The sequence below is a fragment of the Quercus lobata genome, chromosome 12 (assembly GCF_001633185.2).
Source record: "Quercus lobata isolate SW786 chromosome 12, ValleyOak3.0 Primary Assembly, whole genome shotgun sequence".
Taxonomy (NCBI): Eukaryota; Viridiplantae; Streptophyta; class Magnoliopsida; order Fagales; family Fagaceae; genus Quercus; species Quercus lobata.
Genome location: NC_044915.1, coordinates 29,479,619 through 29,498,684, shown reverse-complemented (window position 1 = coordinate 29,498,684; position 19,066 = coordinate 29,479,619). Strand labels below are relative to the sequence as shown.

General features: G+C 33.8%; 2 protein-coding genes across 2 annotated transcripts; one reads left to right on the top strand and one right to left on the bottom strand.

Annotated features, from left to right (window-relative positions):
• Positions 1-1,489: 1,489 nt before the first annotated feature.
• LOC115970801 (protein DOG1-like 4) lies at positions 1,490-4,166 on the top strand. Its single transcript, XM_031090414.1, has 2 exons — positions 1,490-2,000; positions 3,667-4,166. The coding sequence occupies exons 1-2, from the start codon at positions 1,581-1,583 to the stop codon at positions 3,940-3,942; spliced, it is 696 nt and encodes a 231-aa protein (XP_030946274.1). The 5' UTR covers positions 1,490-1,580; the 3' UTR covers positions 3,943-4,166.
• A 216-nt stretch (positions 4,167-4,382) lies between these two features.
• Positions 4,383-13,165, bottom strand: LOC115971648 (protein tesmin/TSO1-like CXC 5). Its single transcript, XM_031091646.1, has 9 exons — positions 12,917-13,165; positions 12,426-12,824; positions 11,101-11,208; positions 9,637-9,814; positions 8,118-8,432; positions 7,213-7,295; positions 6,985-7,079; positions 5,599-6,021; positions 4,383-4,848 (listed from the first exon to the last, which is right to left on the bottom strand). Exons 2-9 carry the CDS (start codon positions 12,809-12,811, stop codon positions 4,583-4,585), a joined length of 1,854 nt encoding a protein of 617 aa, XP_030947506.1. The 5' UTR covers positions 12,812-12,824; positions 12,917-13,165; the 3' UTR covers positions 4,383-4,582.
• Positions 13,166-19,066: the final 5,901 nt, after the last annotated feature.

Here is a 19,066-nt window from a genome sequence, read left to right as displayed (position 1 = left end):
TTTTCTTTGTGGGTCCCACGTACAGTGCAAGGGATCTACAAGTACAGAATTCAACAACTTTTTCTTTAAAATTGGATCCCACGGCACTATTCACACATTTAAGTATTATTTTATTACAATTGCGGGGATCATTCGGTTGATAGGCCCATAGGATTCAGAATTGGTTGAGGATTGTTGGGCCAGTGGCCCATCCGAGGCCGTGTACCCGTCCGAGGACGCCCTGCTCCTCGGCAGTATGCGTCCGAGGACGATCGCGTCCGAGGACGATCAGGACGTGGTCTCACCGCGATCAGATCTCAGAAGTAGGTCATCTCAAAGGGTAGAGTAGCCGACTAAAGATGGAAGAGATAAGGCAAACAAATATCTGAAACTATAGCTACCTCCGCATTAATGACCTCTCAACCAACTCTCTGGCCGCATTAATGTGGAGGTGATACCTGAGCAGTAGGGAAGCAGCCTTACAGCTGCTCATAGGAAGTTCCAGGAGGTACCAGATGGGACAGAAAGAAATCCCCCGGACACAATCTACACGTGTTCGGCGAGGATGAATCGCGAAGGGGAGTATATAAACTAAAAGAAGAACATGAAGGAGGGGATCGAGGAAAAAGAAGAACACACATAAAACTGGAGAAAAAGAAGTAAGAGAAAAGAGGGAGAGTTGCACTAGGGACTTAAGAAAAAAGGTTCATTGTACCAACGAAAAGGAAGGTGAACCTTGTATGGGCTTGAGAGAAAATCTTGGAGGTAGATACCACAGTTAACCTAGTTTTTTACATCCACGCTCTACAAATCATATTGTCTGGGCCTTTTACGTACGAACCCAATACTGTTTAGGTTCGTCACCAAATTGTGTCCTTACAATAATATTTTCAGTTTTTAGTAATAAGTGGTATCTAAACAAATCCTATATATATATATATATATATAGCTGGAAAACATGATTTCACAAATTATGTGGACAACTATGTGTAATAAGCCCTATGGAACAATAATTAACCTTCAAAAAAGGCTTATTTATGTTTTTTTTGTTTTTGTTTTTTGGGATAAATAAAGATAAAATATATGTTGTGTTCAAGTTTATCACTTTTTATTACTATTAAATTGTAATTTTAGAAGGACATGACATGTCCAGTAAAAAAAGAGTAAGAAAAGTAAGCTAAACCTATTTTAGAATACGATAATGAAGCCACTCAATTACTTTGTTGGGTACAGAAAATTGTGTATTTGCATGCGGTGGCAATGTGGCATTAATGCATTATCATGCTAACACGAAGAGGAGTATTGTGGTGGTGGAGAATTACTGTCTCCAAAAGTCCAACTGGTCGTTTATTCAGTTTGACTCGATATCTATAAATTCTGTTAGTACTAATAATAGTGACCGATGCTGGAAAGTGTGACCATTTTTCTCTCAACCACGTGGATCTCTAAATCATGCATGCATGACAAGTGTCTACCCAACGTGTAGGCAAAGAGCTTTCTTTTGCAGAAAAGAGAATACAAATTCTTTTTATCTCTCAAAGTAAACAGAAAAACACAAAACTGAACGAAACCCAGAAAAGAATTATTCAAATCCAGACCAAATGAGCAACTTCACAACATTCACCCACTTCTACGAAAACTGGTTGGAGCAATTGCACAAGCTGGTGAACCAGTTGTCCTCAGCTCCAAGACCACCCTCTAGCCCAGACCAACACCACCACCTGGTCCAGCTGGTTCACCAGGTGATGTGTCACTATGCTGAGTACTACAAGTTGAAGGCACAGGCAACGGAGCGCGACGCAGTGTCGGTGTTGACGGCCCCATGGGCGAGCTCGCTTGAGCGATCGCTGCACTGGATAGCTGGGTGGAGACCCACCACGGCGTTTCACTTGGTGTACACTGAGTCATCCATTCGGTTTGAGTCCCACATCGTTGATATCCTCCGCGGCTTACGCACTGGTGATCTCGGTGACCTCTCCCCCTCTCAGTTCCGCCGTGTCAGCGAGTTACAGTGTGAAACTGTACGTTATGTTACTTTATCTTACTTCATTCTTGCTCAACTCTAGGACACACCCATTATGTGATATCAGGGGCGGCTTTACGTCGAGGTCAGGTTGGTCCTGGGACCAACCTGACTTGGAAAAAAAAATACAATTATTATTTATAAATTTTAAAAATTTATGATTATTTTATCTTTAGAAGAACTTTGTGATCACCCTAAATTTTTTCTTAGGTCCAATATAATTAAATTCCGGATAAAATTTGGTTACAAGCATGGTTATAGATTAAGGTTACAATTCTATTTGATATTTTTTATAATATTTTTTTTTATTGAACGCGAATTTTAACAAATCTACCATTTAATTACATTTTCTTCTTAAATCTTTCATACTTGCAACATTTCAAGAAAATAAAAGATCAATAACTATGTCGTCAATCAAATATTTAAATTTCAAGTTTTTGTAATTTAAAATTATACATAAAATTACATAAAAAGTAATTTTATGAATCGAATGGCAAATAACGACCGATTTGCATGAAATTTTAACCTGTTTTAAGAATATAGAGAACATGCAATTTATCGATTAGATTTTTAAAATATGTAATAAATGTTAATTTATTTAGTGAGAATAACCACAACAAAGTTTGTAGCCAAATTTTATTCTTAAACTTTGGTCTCTCTAACAATATATTAGGTCCTTACAAATAAAAATAAAAGTCCAAGAAAAATTTTATTTAACTAAACTTTTGAAGATATGTAACTTGCAACATTGATAATGAGATTATCAAGTAACGATTTCAAAATAAAAGATTTGTAGAAGGAAATTATAAGATTTTATGTATTTTGTATAATTTAAGTTTCTTAAGGACCACTCTCAAAAAAAATTCCTGAAGCCGTTACTGTGTAAAACTCTAATTTCTTTATGGTGGATCATACCAATTAAACCACCTTTTTTTAATCTATATTCCTGGTAGATCCTACCCTAAACTTAATTAATAGATCTATTAATTGTGAATGCAAGAGGAGTGATACAATATCACGTCATTTGTACTCCAACTCTCCAAAAGTACCACATCATTCTTCGTCCAAATCCACAATATACAATATGCTTAGTGTTGGCGTATAATTTTTGCACCCATATCTACTTTCTTATCAAGTACCCGAAATGGTCTTATCACATCATTCTTCGTCCAAATCCACAATATACAATATGCCTAGTGTTGGCGTATAATTTTTGCACCCATATCTACTTTCTTATCAAGTACCTGAAATGGTCTTATATGTCAGTGTGCTATAATTTAATCATAAGTTGACACACAAGCATGTTTTGAAACTTGCGTTTTGAAAAAATGAGTGTAGATTTAAATTAAATGAGGGTATGTTTGAGTTAAGTTAACACGTATATAGGCATGTTCTGAAAAATGAGTGTAGGTTTGAGTGTGCTAGATATATAATAATGTCTTATTATTTAAACTAATTATGTTTCATTAATGTGTATGAGTGAATTTTCCTTCTTTTTCTTTTTTTATACCAATTATTAGTAACTAACCTATTAGAACCCTTTCCCTTCTCTTTTCTAAAAAAAAAAAAAAAACCCCTATTTAATTAGCTGTTCAATCAATATCTTTGTGAGTTGGTTTTGTAATGGTTGGGGTAATTTTATTAACATGTCCCAGTTGAATTAGGTAAAGGAAGAGAATGCTATAACGGAGGAGCTATCAGAGTGGCAGGATGGTGCTAGTGAGGTCATTGGCGAGTGTGGTGATGAGTTCGAGAAGAAGATCGGACGGTTGATAAGTGTTATTAAAAGGGCTGATGATCTACGGCTGAAAACGGTCCAGAAGGTGGTTGAGTTGCTTACCCCACAGCAGGCTGTTGAGTTCTTGATTGGAGCCGCTGAGTTACAGTTTGGGATCCGTGGCTGGGGGATCAATCATGACCGGAAGCGTACCAATTTTTGAAATTCCTTTTTTCAAATAATTGTTCTGTTCAAACTTCAAAGTGAAAAGTAGTGATCGATATTTGCGGCTATTCTAATTCAACAGCATCAAACTGTTTTGTACTGCCGACAATGTATACAATGTGTATACTACCGGGTCTTCAATTGAACAATTCGAAGATTCATAAGATTTGCCTCGTAATGAGACATTTACAATTGACATTGTCCTCCACTTACAGAAGTTGGAAAAACCTTAATCAGTACCTGAGCAGATCATGTAAGCAACAGGCAAAGCCTCTGAGGTAGGGATATTCAACTGGAGGTCATATGATAGTATATATTTTTGATAACTATGGGTGAATATGGGAATTGACAGATGTCTTTATTAAAAAGACTAAAAAGGTGCCAGTTGAGCTCATGGCATATGATATATATATTAAAAGATCTAATACACCACATATATAAGCAAACTTAAAAATTGACCAAAATTTACTTGCTATATAATGTACAAAAGATTGTATAAATGCTATATTCAGAAAAGGGCCCTAGTTATGTTGATTCTTCAACCAAAAACATTTCTAACAAGATGACCCAGGTTCAACTTTCTAACCTAGCGGGAAACTGCAGCATGTTAATTTAATTTGAACTGTTTCTCTCAGTAGCTACGACTCTCTGTCAGTATTTGGTTTGATCTTCTCCCCATTTCCATTGGGCAACCCAACCTTCGATGATAAATCTTTGTTATCAGAAGTGACTGGATGGGCTCTTGAAGACGCTTCAGCACTTGCCGGAACTGGAGACTTTGTAATGCCATTGCCATAAGCCTCCTTGTGACTTCTCGTTTCACTGCCAGATTTTACATTCCCATTTTCTGCAGGTTTTTGTTGGCTTCCTGTACCATTTTTGGCCACCGGCGAAGGCATTGTTTCTGCATAGTGATAGAAACACAACTGTTTTTATTAGATTAATAATAAAAATGACAGATTTATCTATTTTAATATATAAAATATCCATAATTGATGTGGAAATGTCCACATTTTAAAAGGCAAAAAAAAAAAAAAAAATTTCCAAGTGGATGTAAAATGAAGCATTAAGTTTTTAAAAAAGGTAATACCTGTGTACAAAACTCTTCACTTATACAAGGAGAAGGATTGAGAGAGGTAGTGGTAAGTAGTCTTACCCTTAATTTATTGGAGAGATTGATTTTGGACTTCAAATCCGTGACATGTTGCTTATGGTAAAAAGCAAGGCTCAACCTCTAAAACTAAGCTCCAGTTTTAATAAAACAAAATTCCTGACCTTTTATTTTGTCTAAAGGTCATTATAAAGTACTCAAAACGCCCAAAAGCTCTAACCTATGGCTATACAGTTACATTTTTTTCACACATTCATTCAATTAACAAAGGAATGTCGATACTGGAATTAAAAACCTTTTATATCAATAACTAAGAGGAAAATTCACTCGAGAACTGGAAGCTAGAATATGAGGTCTTTTTAATTACAACGTTCTATAAGCTAACAATTGAGTATCCTTGCCTTCATAGGACTTTCAATCAATTTCATAATGGAACCAAACCTTTTGTTTGATTGTCCTTTTGTAGTTAAGAAAGCCCATGTTCAACTTCTCATTAACAGTGTAAAGTCTGAAAGTTTAGAATTATAAATTTCAGAAACTTACCTCTTATGCTCCCACAAGCAATGATTCGATTAAGAAAATCCCGGAGCCTTGCTAGGACAAGCCTTTCTTGCTCCGCATAGAGTTCTGACCCATGCCCATCAGATGACTTCTGACTTTTGTTTTGACCATCGCCCAGCACCCCTTTTGGTGACCCACCATCCATGAACATCGTGTCTTGTTCATCACACATCAATGCAAGTGTTCCAGGAGACATTGGCCTACCATTATCCATATCAACTCCATCAGAACCAGAATCAGTGCTTCCATCTCTATCCACTTGATTCCTACTCAGATGGTTACCAGGAATAGCTTTCTGGCTACCATGTCCATTCTCAACAACTTCGCTCTCTTGAGTGGACAAAGCAGTAGAAATTTCAATATTCTTCCTGTATGTCTCCCTATCCATTTTGCCACTATTATTTCCTGGAAATGTTACATTAAAGACTTAGAAGGCAAATGAAATGTTTTATAAAAAATATATAGTTTTCAGTATAATGTACTGCTAAGCTAAATACATATACACAGATCAATAAGAAAAAGATTTTTCAAATGCCTATATTGATCAATTTTCCAACCAGTCCACTGTAAAGGGTTTTTGAGCACAGTAAAATTACAAGCAGGCTTAAAGAATAAAGACCCCTTGTTCTGGAAGGCACATGTTGAATGTGCGACCAATATGGAAATTGGAGATATTTTCATTCATCTTCAAAGGAATCAAACCAATCGAATAAGAGCATGATGAAAAGAAATGAAAAATAAGAAAAAAATATTAAAAGAAATCATGGGGTGTTTCAGACCAAATCCTTCCACAAATTCTTTTAAATTATAGATATCAAGTACAGAATGACATTCTTAGGACTCTAATTATGGCAAGTAACAAATTACAGGTTAAACTTTTCAGATCAACCAACTGATGAAAACAATGATCAGCCAGAAATAAGGAAAAAGGTTCTATACAATTACATATACAAGTGTTATCGTTGGCAGTAACTCACATGACAATGAATAATAAATATTCTAGAATATGACCTTTCTAGAGGTTATTTACTTATAATGCTAAATTCAATAGTCATGTATGCATTGAAGAAATAAAGCACAAAAATGTTTTTTTTTTTTTTTTGGACAAATAAATCCAAAACAATTATTTGTTTGAATTTAATTGAGGAATCTAATATACTGCACCAAGGAAATATACTTAAGTTTTACACTAAAAGAAAACTACTTTATGCAGTTCTAATGATGTTTACATAGAACAGTTGACATAGAAACTTATAATAATACAGTCAGCATAGTCATTTCAGTCAAATAATAAGCTGAAAGTTAGAACAAGCTTAAATGTAAAAGAACCAGCAAAAGTTCTATCTATTTCTATATGCTAATCATAACCTGTACGTGTCATTGTTGCTTCTGCTGAAAGTTCGACCAAATGTGAGCAAAGATCCTTCACGTCCTGTGGTTGGAGTATGTTGGCCAATGTAGATCTTCAATCATGAGCAGTTATGACAATTAGTTTGTGTAAAAAAGAAAGAGAATATTATATATATATATATATATATGTATGTATATATCTAAAAAAAATTTACCAGGCGCATCAAAGTGACATAATATGCCTACCTGTACTTAAAAGTAGAAGATCCTGATAGTGCTGCATTAGCAGTGCATGAATCAGGGATGGATGAAGCTCTTAGATGATTTTCCTGAATAAAGTTTTAAAAATAATTACTGCATTTCTTCTTCCTTTTTTGCTGAGTAGATGGAGGAAACAGTGAAGAACAAAAAAAAAAAAAACAGGAATCTTATAGCAAAATGAGATTAAAGAGTATGCTGGAGTATTCAGTTCTTAAGGCCCCCCTCAACCCCACCAAAAAAATAAAAATAAAAATAAAAATTCAGAGCATAAATAGTCAGTGCAGCTTGCCCTCTCTCTCAAAGATTATTCAGAGCATTAACATGTTTTTCACGAGTCCCAAAAAAATTACCCAAAATCTTTTTCATACAGAAATTGACTTTATTATATAAAGTATGTTTGGCAAAAATTAAAAAGCCAACTTATTTTACTATTCAATTAATTTTTGCTACTATTTATGGACCCCACTGCACTTTTTGGTACTATTCATGGGTCATACTGTATTATTTCAGCTAACTTTTATATTTATTTACAGTAAAAAGTTTTTAGTTTCATGAGTCCCAAAAAGAATTATCCAAAATCTTTTTCATACAGAAATTGACTTTATTATATTAAGTGTGTGTTTGGCAAAAATTAAAAAGTCAACTTATTTTACTATTCAACTTATTTTTACTACTATTTATGGACCCCACTACACTTTTTGGTACTATTTATAGGTCCTATTGTACTATTTCAGCTAACTTTTATCTTTATCTACAGTATTTTCAGTAAAAAATTTTCAATTTCAGCAAAATAAGAGGATTTCAAACAGGCCCAAAGTGCAGAAACGATCAACAAAATAGATTAAGATCAACCTAGACATCTCATATTCAAGGATTCTAAGAAAAAGTACCCGTTGACAGAGTTCATGGCTTTTTCTCTTCCTGGGCACAAGGGGGGTCCCATAACCAAAGGATCCAATAGCCCCGCTAATGGCTGCATTGGCTAATTTAGCCTGTTGGATATTGGCCACTGCATTATGGTCTTCATGAATAAGATCCCTTCTTTCTTGGCTTCCTTCAAAATTTTTACATTCCATGCATTTACAATTTTCAGAGCACAGCACATTTGCTTGGAAGCACTCGCAATACTTCTTGAGGCACCCTGATTTCTTGCATTGACATCCTTTGCTGTGCTTTCCCACCACTTGAACTTCTGCAACATCTTCCTGATTTGTTTTAAGACATAATCAATGAATGCCAAGCTTAATGATTACAGATAATATGCTTGACCCACCAAACCAAAAAAAGGTTTCTTCTTCGTAAAAATTATTAGTAACATATACCGTTTTAGTTTCAAATTCTGGTTACCATTTGTACAAAATACACCCCTGAAGTTTGTGCATCTAAAATGTAACATGATTTTGGATTTAACAAATTATGTTAAACTTATGGTGTGTACATCTAAATTATGGATTTAACAAAAGTTCTATTCTTATGTTACTTTATGGCTATGTATCCTCAAGAACAACTTATGTTACTTAATGGTTACCATTTGTTAAACTCATAAAATGTTTGTTAAACTCATATAGTAACCATTTGTGCATCTAAAACTATAGAGTTTGACTTTTACACAAAGGATTTTTGAGCTCTTAACACTTTTGAAAGACTTTTACTTCTTCTTTTTTACCATTGTTCTTCTTTTATAACTTTTGAACTTTCAATACGTTGATAAAATAGGGAAGATTATTTCTATTTCTTAAAATGAAGTTTGATATGTAAGAGAGATATCACCAAAAAAACACATAAAGAAATGGAAAAAATAAAAAAGGAAACAAAAAATGCAAAGTTTGGAAAATAGGGGGTATTTTATTTCTTTGGTGGGGTGGTGGCTCACATCATAGTTCCAGAGAATTTAAATTGAAAATCAGAAATAATTTCTGCACATGATCTGGTCAATAAAAGTAGACAAGGACAACACAAACAATCCATCCAAACAATGACAACCAGTAGACCAAAAGGTTAAAGGATCAATACAGCTACAATGAAAATAGCAAGGGGTATCTCATGTTCAGTACTTAAGGGCAGAGGGCAACAAGGGCTGTGATGTAATTTTTGTGTCTGCGCTGTACCTGACCTGTGTACTCTTTTGGTTTAGGCCAATGTTTTGATGTTGGCTTTTGAGCTGGGTTGTATGGTTGATGTACACTGAACTGTGTTCTATTTCTTTGCATTTGGAATGAAATCTTCTCATTCATCATAAAAATAAAAATAAAAGAGTAAAATCTCTGCACAAATCCACATAAATGATATTTCTTGTACATATCAAAATACTTAGAAAAGACACTCCCGTCAACATTTAATTCAGTTAAAGTCAATGCAAGAGCACTCATCATGCAATATTGTTGCACAAGTTGGAGTCAGATTATGTACCCTACTATCTCGAGGTTCATGTGGACTACTTGCTATCTTTGGCCTGAATGCATTTGGATTACGCTCTAAGGTCACTCCAACTGCCTCCTGCCTAGCAGCCTCATTCTCCACATTATTCTGACAATTTAAGCAGTTGCAATTATCACAATAAATCCCAGCTGCGAAGCACTCACAATACCTACAATTACATAACTTTGCTTCTTAATACTTTAGAATATGTGGGAAGAAAAGATGATGCACCACATACATAAAGGTTAAAGCTACCAGTAAACTATGATAAATCACTAAAAGACCAAGCAGTTGCACTCCTATTAAGTCATATAGAATTTGAAAATGGATTCAACAAATTAACCAATAATTTAACCAACCAAACCCATTCAAGATACATTTGGAAGAGACCTCTGTCATATTGAAGAGAAGAAACAGGGAGGACTTTATTACAACTCCAGGGATGTTATATGAGGATTACTTCATGTCTCATCGTGTGTCCTAAGAAGATTTGGCTTGTATCCTTTCATTTACATTTTAATGGACCACAAAAGGCTCAATTATAGTGAAGAGGAGAAAAAAAGCGTAATGAAGGAGAGAGAGAGAGAAGTGAAGATAGGGGAGATTAAGAGGGGAAAATCACTACAAAACTCGTTACTATCATGCATATGATACTTCCAGAATAGGAAACTTGTATAGCCATTATAAATTTCTCTAACCTATGTCATCCAATTATTGAGCAATTTGGCAGCTATCCCTCCTTGAGGAAACAAGTTATTAGAAAGAGGACAATTGGAGACCCCTACAGAAGATAGCTTTCAAAAGCCTTATGCTTAATGCAAATTGCATGACAAACCCATCAGTCGACTTCAAGTTGCACTCCTGCCCAAGTCTTGGTTTGTGAAGGGGAATTAGAAATGAGGATGCTGAACAAGGAAAATGGAAGCCTTATATTGTTCAACTCAAACTTGAAGATGATCTCCTATTTATATTTGGCAGCTTAAGCCTTGTTTGAACTCCAGTTGAAGAGGTGACTCAGCTGGAACATAGTTTTGCAGAAAAATCGCCTAGTCCTTCATGATCAAGTGTCAAGGTCAGAAGAAAATAATTCAAACAAAGAGATACACCAGATTAAAAGGAGCAAGTGGTGTTGCTTGTTCTTTATACTTGCAGCTTTACGGTCTAGTGGCAGGACCATTGTCTAGTTTATATGGTATAATAATATCTACAAGACATACGGGCCCAGAAATGGCTAAAGTTCTTTAGAAGCAAACATGAAAAGTAAAATAAAATCACCTGCCCCGTCTGGACGGGCGGTTAATTAATCCTCCTCATAAAGGCAAGGAATTGATGCCCTTGAGTTCAATCTAAAATAATTCCATGTAGGGAGGCAAGTTTTGCAAGAGCACAAAAGCATTGCTACAACCCAAGTGCATTTCATGCTAAAAATGTATGAAAAGGAGTCTATGCACTTACAGCTTCAAGCATCGGGAACTTCTGCAATTACATTGTTTTTGTTTCTTTGGAGTACTATCCTTTGCTTCAGCATTAGCCCGCGGTTTTGGTCTAGGGGACTCTTGCTTGCTGAAGAAAAATCACAAATGTGCAACAGTTAGAAGAACAAAACAATAGAACTGAATTCATAATTGTATAAAATGTTTCCAATTCCATGAAGAAGCAATGGCATATATAATTAAAAGCATGTATGCACAATATAAGCTTCTCAAAAGATATCTTCATTAAAGAATAAAGTAATAATTAGCAAAAGGTGAGACCGAGAAAGGAAAAAGAAGAAGAACAAGAAAGTCATATGGGTTAAGTTTTCTGCTAACAAAAATGTTAAGGATTGGGAAAATCGATTATCTTGAGCAACCCAAATATAAGAAACCCCTTGTAGCAGTGGTGAGAAGATCAGAAGACTTGCTCCAGCTGTTGCATCTATGTCCAATGAGAAGGGAGCAAAAAGAACATCTTCATGACAGGTAATACAGAAATTACCAGTCTACTGTGGAACAATGAAAGAGATATCAAGAGCAGGGTTGTTTCTTTCTCTAGATATATAGCCCCTTTACTGGATTTAGATGTTCAAAATGGGAAGCAGTTCTTAAAATTTTGTCCTGTAACTTTCCATGTGGACTATCCTGTAGCATTTTGTGGCGTAGCTTCTTGAGGAGTGTGTGTGGTCACGGTCATCCCTCGATTCTTCATTATGTTTCAAAATTATTCTGTTGACAAGCACGTAGATCACATATGACAACAACAACAACAAAGCCTTAGTTGCTAAGCTCTCTTCCTAATACAATTTCCATCCCATAACCCATCTCACATTCCAATCCCTTTTAAAAATTCCGATTATCCCAAAAGCTTGAGCCGTTAAAAAAATGGCAAATTTAATCATTTAACAATAATTCTAACACCCTTGAACGATAAACAGATTCATCATTACAATAAAGCCTCCTGAATTTAGTTTTATTTGTTGTACAACGCACATGATTGCTGTTTTACAATGTTTTTGAATGCTCAATCATGCTGCCTCTTTAAATATTCTTGAAATCCCATTAATTTATGCTCTTAATTCTACTATTCAAACATATCAAACCTATATTTGGAAAAAAAAAAAAAAAAAATCCATACCAAAAATGAATTAAAGTGAATCTTTTAACCAATATTTCTAAACTAAGACATATCTGATATCACCTCCCAAATCAAATCTTTTTCAAGAAATAAATTTTTTTTTTTTTTTAAAAAGCTTATATTAATTTGAAAGAAAGATGCTATAAAAGTAATGGAGCAAGACTCACGTCACTGCCGGTATTGGAAGTTTATGCACTGGATGAGAGCGGAGCACTGGCTGCTGCGACGGCCGCGGTTGCAATTGCGGCGACAAAGGCGGCAGCGGCGGTCGCACACGCCACTGCGGCGACATTGGTGGAGGCGGCGGCCGCGGTTGCAATTGCGGCAACATTGGCGCGTGCGGCCGTAACTGTGACTGTGACTGTAACTGTAATTGTAATTGTAATTGCAATTGTACCGGTGAGAGAGGCTGCGGCTGCGGCTGTGACGGTGACTGTGACTGTGATCTCATTTGCAATTGTGGCTGTGGCTGTGGCTTCTGCGGCGAGAAATCCAATTGCCTCGCCGATTTCTTGGGCGCCGAATCTGAATTCGTTTCGTCGTCCTTCTCCATTTTCAAGAAAAATCTTGAAACACAAACACAAACACAAAGTTCAGAACCAAATCTACATGATCGAATTCGAATACACAGAATATATTAAACAAACTGTTTCAAAACCTCAATAAATTTTTAGCGCAGTGACATTGAAACCGTGAAACGCCGCCGTCTCTTGGCCAAAATTGGCGCCAAAGAAATCCCCTCTCTCACACACTGACTGAGACGAAAACAGTGTCGTTTTGAGTCCGAAACACGACGACGATCGGAATCGGAAAACGTAGAATTGTACGGAGGAGATAAGCGTATCAGCTTATTATAGCTTAGCTTTAGCTTAGGATTTGTCTCAGTCTCTCTCTCTCTCTCTCTCTCCCTCTCGAGGTTTTGAAAAATTGAAATTGGATAAAATTTGACGGTTCGATGAGTGGACTAGGAGATCTTACGGATGAAATTGAAAGATTGTTTTGACGGCTGAGATTGGGTAATAAGTGGATTAGGAGTTTATAGCCGTTGGATTGAGAGATAAAGGGTTCTTTTTACCTGGGAAAGTGACGAGAGAGGAATTTGGCGCTAAGAAGTCTGAAACTGTTGTGAGTGTTTGTTTTTTGTACACGTGTACAGATATGTAGATTCTGACATCACCGCTATAAATGACCAACGATTTTTTTTTTTTTTTTTTTTTATCAAAATGAACGGACGATATTTGGAATCAAATATCCAAAAACTTTTTGATTAAAAAAAAAAATCCAACGGCTAAGGTTATGTTTGTTTCATTATAGAATATTTTTTAGATGTATAAGTAAAAATAATATTATTTTCAGTATTTGGTTATGTTTTTGAAAATACTTTGTAAATTATTTTCGGTATTTGGAACAACATAAAATAAATTAAAAAATTCCATAAAAAACAACTCATTCACTTGAACAAAAAGATAAGACTTGAACTCAAGCTTTAACAAAGAAAAATAATAATTAGAGATGATTGGTTTGATGCACTAGTATAGAGTAAATCGAGTGATAATTCTATTCAAAATTATGTCTAAGAAGCTAGTGTTTTGCATTCAAGGCCACTTGTCTCCAAGGTATATTTTACTAATTGCAGTGCACATCTAACAGGAGTCTATCACCTAAAGATTGCAGCCACTAATCAAATTAGTATGAGATGCTACACAATAAGCATTATGCTCTCAAACAATGATTACTAAGCATACTAAGTCTTCTTTCATAGCAATATCAACATCCAACTTTAAGCAATCTAAAATGGGAGAGTCGATTTTGGTACTAAATGGGTTGGTTGCCTTTAGAGATTGGTATTGAGTATGAGTTAAGTATGCAAGAGTTGATCTTACGTATGTTGCTATATACATTGAAATGAGCGATGTGTACACAAAATTAGGGTTTTTTCAAAATATTTTGACAATCTTTTGTTTTGTTTTGTTTGGCTAATACTTTCACTTCTTCTTTTTTTCATTGAGAACTAAGGGTTTAAACTGTGAGGGTATAAAATTAGGTGCCTACAACAAGTAAACTTTAACTATATAAAGTATGATTGTTTGTAAATTAAAAATTGACAAATCAAATTTGAGATAGATCAAACAAGTACAACATAACTGTTGACTGACCTCCCCCATCTCCCCCCCCCCCCTCTTTTCTGCTTATAAATGTGGCCTTAGAGTTAGGTTATTTGGTTGGACATGAAAATTCAACGTAATGTGTGAGTGACAAATGCTAAAATTTGTAATTAGATATAACATATAAAATGAAATTCAACATTATTAATTGATATAATAATATAAATCTTGATATTAATGGTGACTAGTTTAACTCATTTTCATTTCAATCTTTAGAATGATTTTTTTATTTGTTTATTCTAATTAAAAATAAATTAAATAAAAATGAGTTTGGGATTTTTTGGTTAACTTTATACTTTTTGTCTCACCCTTACCAAAAAGTAATTATATTTGTAAATCAAAAAGTAAAGTTTAAGAAGTTTTATGTATATAAACTAAAAAAAAAGCCACAAAATAAGGTGAGTCAAATGGACACTTTTTAAAACTTTATTAAAAACACTCACTAGCCTTTTATAATAAAGTGGGCTATATATATCTTTTCAAATAGACAATTGATGGCCTAATGCTAAATAATGGTTCATTGACAAATGTTAAGTACCCAAAAAGCATTTTTGAGTTTAGAAAATCAAGTTGAAATCAAAAGATTCAAAACACAAACACAACCTAACCCCTCACTGTTGCCCCATATCAAAAGTACTTGGCAGCCACCTCCACCAAACACAATTGTCATCACTCGATCGTCGCCAATACTAATTACAAAACACAACTATGTCCACAATCTGTATCACCAAGTAACTTATTCTCATCAACAACCAACAATACTCCAAACTTTTCCATACTTTATTCAAAATGGATCGAATCAAGACTGGCTATAATACCCAGCCAGCACCAATGTTGACTTGTAAGTATTTTCAAATTTTCATCGATGCCATCAAAATCCAACACAATAATGACATTAACACCAATACCTCAAACTCAACCTTAACAGAGCCACTGCCACATTAACCAGACCATCAATATGTAATCGCGTAGTACTACTAGTGCTGACACCATGTGCATAAATTGTCATGAATGATAATGTAATTTGAACTTATTCACCACAGGAAATAGGAAAGAGCATGTGCCCAGTGGTTGTACTAGTCACGTTAGTATACAGATATATGTCTAGTTATCTTAACATGTCTAGTACAATAATGTATTGGACACAAGCCCTGTCCTTCACCATCCCATTGCCTCCACTGCTTTTCTCACAAATCCCTATAGAAGGGAAATGAAGAAATTAAAAACCTTTATGAAAGGTTTTTTTTTTTTTTTTGGTAGAGAGAGTTTTAACTTATGGCATCTGCTCCTGATGATAGCTCTTTATCATCAGACTAAGACAACAATCAGTTTTTAGTATAAGCAGAGATTGAACCCCAGATCTCTTATTCAACCATCAAAGACTTTATCAGTTGAGCTAGTTGGAACTCACATAAAAGCTTAATAACCAGTACAAGCATAGGTGAAATTATGTACTAATTATTAGAAATGTCAGTTCTAATAGGAATTCATTAGGTATACATGCCATGATAATTAGCTAAGGAAGCATATATTTTGTATCAATATTGGGGAAGATACAAAATAAGATAAAACACTAAGGGAACTTTTTGCAATAGGATGGTCCACCCGGGGGTGGATGGGTTCTACCGAGGCTAGAGAGAGTTCTTAATGCTCATATAATAAAAAGGACCATTAATTAAGAAATAAGCAGTACTTTTAATCTATAGACGTACCAGTACTGGTAATTCAAGAATATTAGGAACATGATTCTCAAATAAATAAATAAATATATATATATATATATATAGATAGATATTAGGAACATTAATTAATTGGATATTTGCAGCTGATAATGGAAGAGAAGTTATTCTCAAAAAAAAAAAAAAAAATGGTAGAGAAGTGGGAGGATTTGTAAATTAAAACCAAATTTAACATTATAGGAAAAAGGGTGGCCAAAATAAATAAATAATTTGATATTTGCAGGTGCAAAAAAGAAGGCCAAACAGTTAGTGGTAGGTAAAAATAAATAAAAATGAAAAGACATTTCAAAAATTTTACATCTTGTATTAAATTAATTACAAAATATCATGCCTTGATAGATCAAATGGCGATATCAACAAGCTAGTTATCTAAAATAAATGTTGAATATTTGCAGCTGAAAAAATTAAAGGGCCAAACTGTTATTGGTTGACGCAAAAGAAGAAACAGTGACTTCAAAAATTTTAAATTATATATATGATATATTACAAAATATCAAACCCCAATAATAGAATCTATTGCTGACTTCAAAAAAATTAAATTAAATAAATAAAAATCAATAGCGATATTAACTAATTAATTCCAAAAGTCCAAACATGCAAACACATACAGAAGGGTCCAAAAATCTGAATCTCGATGGATGAGTTACCAACTTACAGTTATTACGTTATAATGATTCAATAAATAGCTAAAGGCCTTGACTGATATGGGTCCATCTCCTATTATTAATTTGAACCAATAACATGAAAAACATACGGTCAGTTGTGAACTTGTGTTTAATGCTAGATATGTATTATATTACATTGTCAGGAATTTTGTAGTTTAATTGGTCGGTTATTGATATATTTTGGTGTTTCATAGTAGTTTAATTGGTCGGTTATTGATATATTTTGGTGTTTTTAATGAAGATATATAAGTTTAAATTTTTTTTTGTCTCTACTATCGATATATGTATGAAAAAAATTAGACATATTAATGTATATTGACATTTGACAAGATCTTTTATATATATACTTCATGCATGCGTTACTGTTAGTGTTAGGTTTGCATAGATAATTAAGAAACAACATCTTGCTGCCTACTCACAATCAAACAGTTAGGTCTAAGCTGCCTAATATCATATATGCCATATGTGCACTATTTTCTTGTTGCTGGCTAGGTAGGTCAGTACTAATTTCCTTGGCTTTGTCAATACAAATTTCCCAAATTCTAATTTCACGGTAGATCATAATAAATGTAATTAATGAGACTCATTATTATATAAAAGTTGGAAGTGCCATAATGATATACTCTCAGAATATTGAATAATTATTCTTCATTGCATCCTTATTAGTTCTCTCTAAGGGATGACAATAGGTTGGATTTGGTGAACTTTTTGACCTAATATAACCCTAATAATAAGTGGTTTGAGATTTTTAAATAGGTTTAGGTTTGAGTTTGGCTTCACATTTTTTAAAATTTGAATTATGAGTTGGACTTTAAAAAAGACTTAATAATATATTTAAATTATTAAAATAATTTTATTTTTTTTAGAAACAAACACATACACCCCAAGGAAGAGAGAAGGGGATTCTAACATAAAAGTATATCACAACTCCACTAAAAAGTAATGGAAATAAATTTTTTAACAAAAACAAGAGTTTTATTTATAAGTAAATGTACCTTTCTTTATTTCTTAAAATTTTGTTTAACTTAGTGCAAAATTGCTCATATATTAATTCTTAAATGATGTCAAATAATTTTTTATATGTTTGATTTTAAATTAACTGAAGATGATTTGATATGTTTGGGGTCATGATAAGACAAACAAACGGATTTTCTTCTTCTTTTTTATTTTTTAATTTTAGGGAAACCATTCCTAGCTATTATCTTTAGCTTTAAGTCTCCTCACTTTTTATTTCATTAGTAAAATGTTGCTTAAAATATATGTCCCTCAAATTACTTTGCAAAGTGCTTTGAAAGTGGCAGGGCCACCTGATAGGCTGCTAGTCGTATCTGAAAATGTAAAACAAATGATAGTTAATGATTGCCATTTAAGCTATGGTTGCGAAATTTGCGAGATTAGTAAGATTGTTTTCTTTCTTTTTCCTCAAGTAGAGAAGTGATACTATTTTTGTTTTTAATTTTATGAGAGAATAGTGATACTGCTGTTGGTTCGTTGTGAAACATATGGTGAATTCTTATCTAATGCATTGCGTGTTTCGTCTTTTTAAAATGATTTTATCTATTTAACCCCAACGAAACGACAAAACTAATTTAATACATTTGAATATTTAAAATGAGAAGATTTGATAGAAAAAAAATTAATAAAACTTTAATTATAAGGAAAAATAAGTGCGAGACTGTTGCCCTTGCCCCTATGGAATTACATATAAGAATATATTCAAAATAAGTATTTAAAAAAAGGTACTATTATATCGTATATCCTCCCAATACGACAAATTATTAACTCTGATAAAATTGATTGAAAGTAACATAGAATAGAAAATAAAGTTCTATAACTATAGAACTTATCGTTTAAGGATTTAAACTTTGATTAAGCCACGCATTTGTGATCTAATTGGATAGGGTTAAAAAAATATTGAAGTCATCGGTAAAATTTTCATGATAATAAAACGGAGTATGCAATTTGATATTGTTAAGTACGCTTTAAGGAAAGAACAAAGAAAAGGGGTTAGCTAGTTTGACAAGCATGGAGACAACATAATTGATCTCAAAGGGTCCATCCCTAGAAACATGCTAAGAGGTACCTTTATCAAACTGACTATCATTTTATATATTCATTCTCAGTTTTGTTCAAAAAATACAGATTTTGGAGAGGAATATTATGCAAAAAAAAAAAAAAAAAAAACTTTATTAACAAAAACATGCAATATATATATATATATATATATGTATGTGTGTGT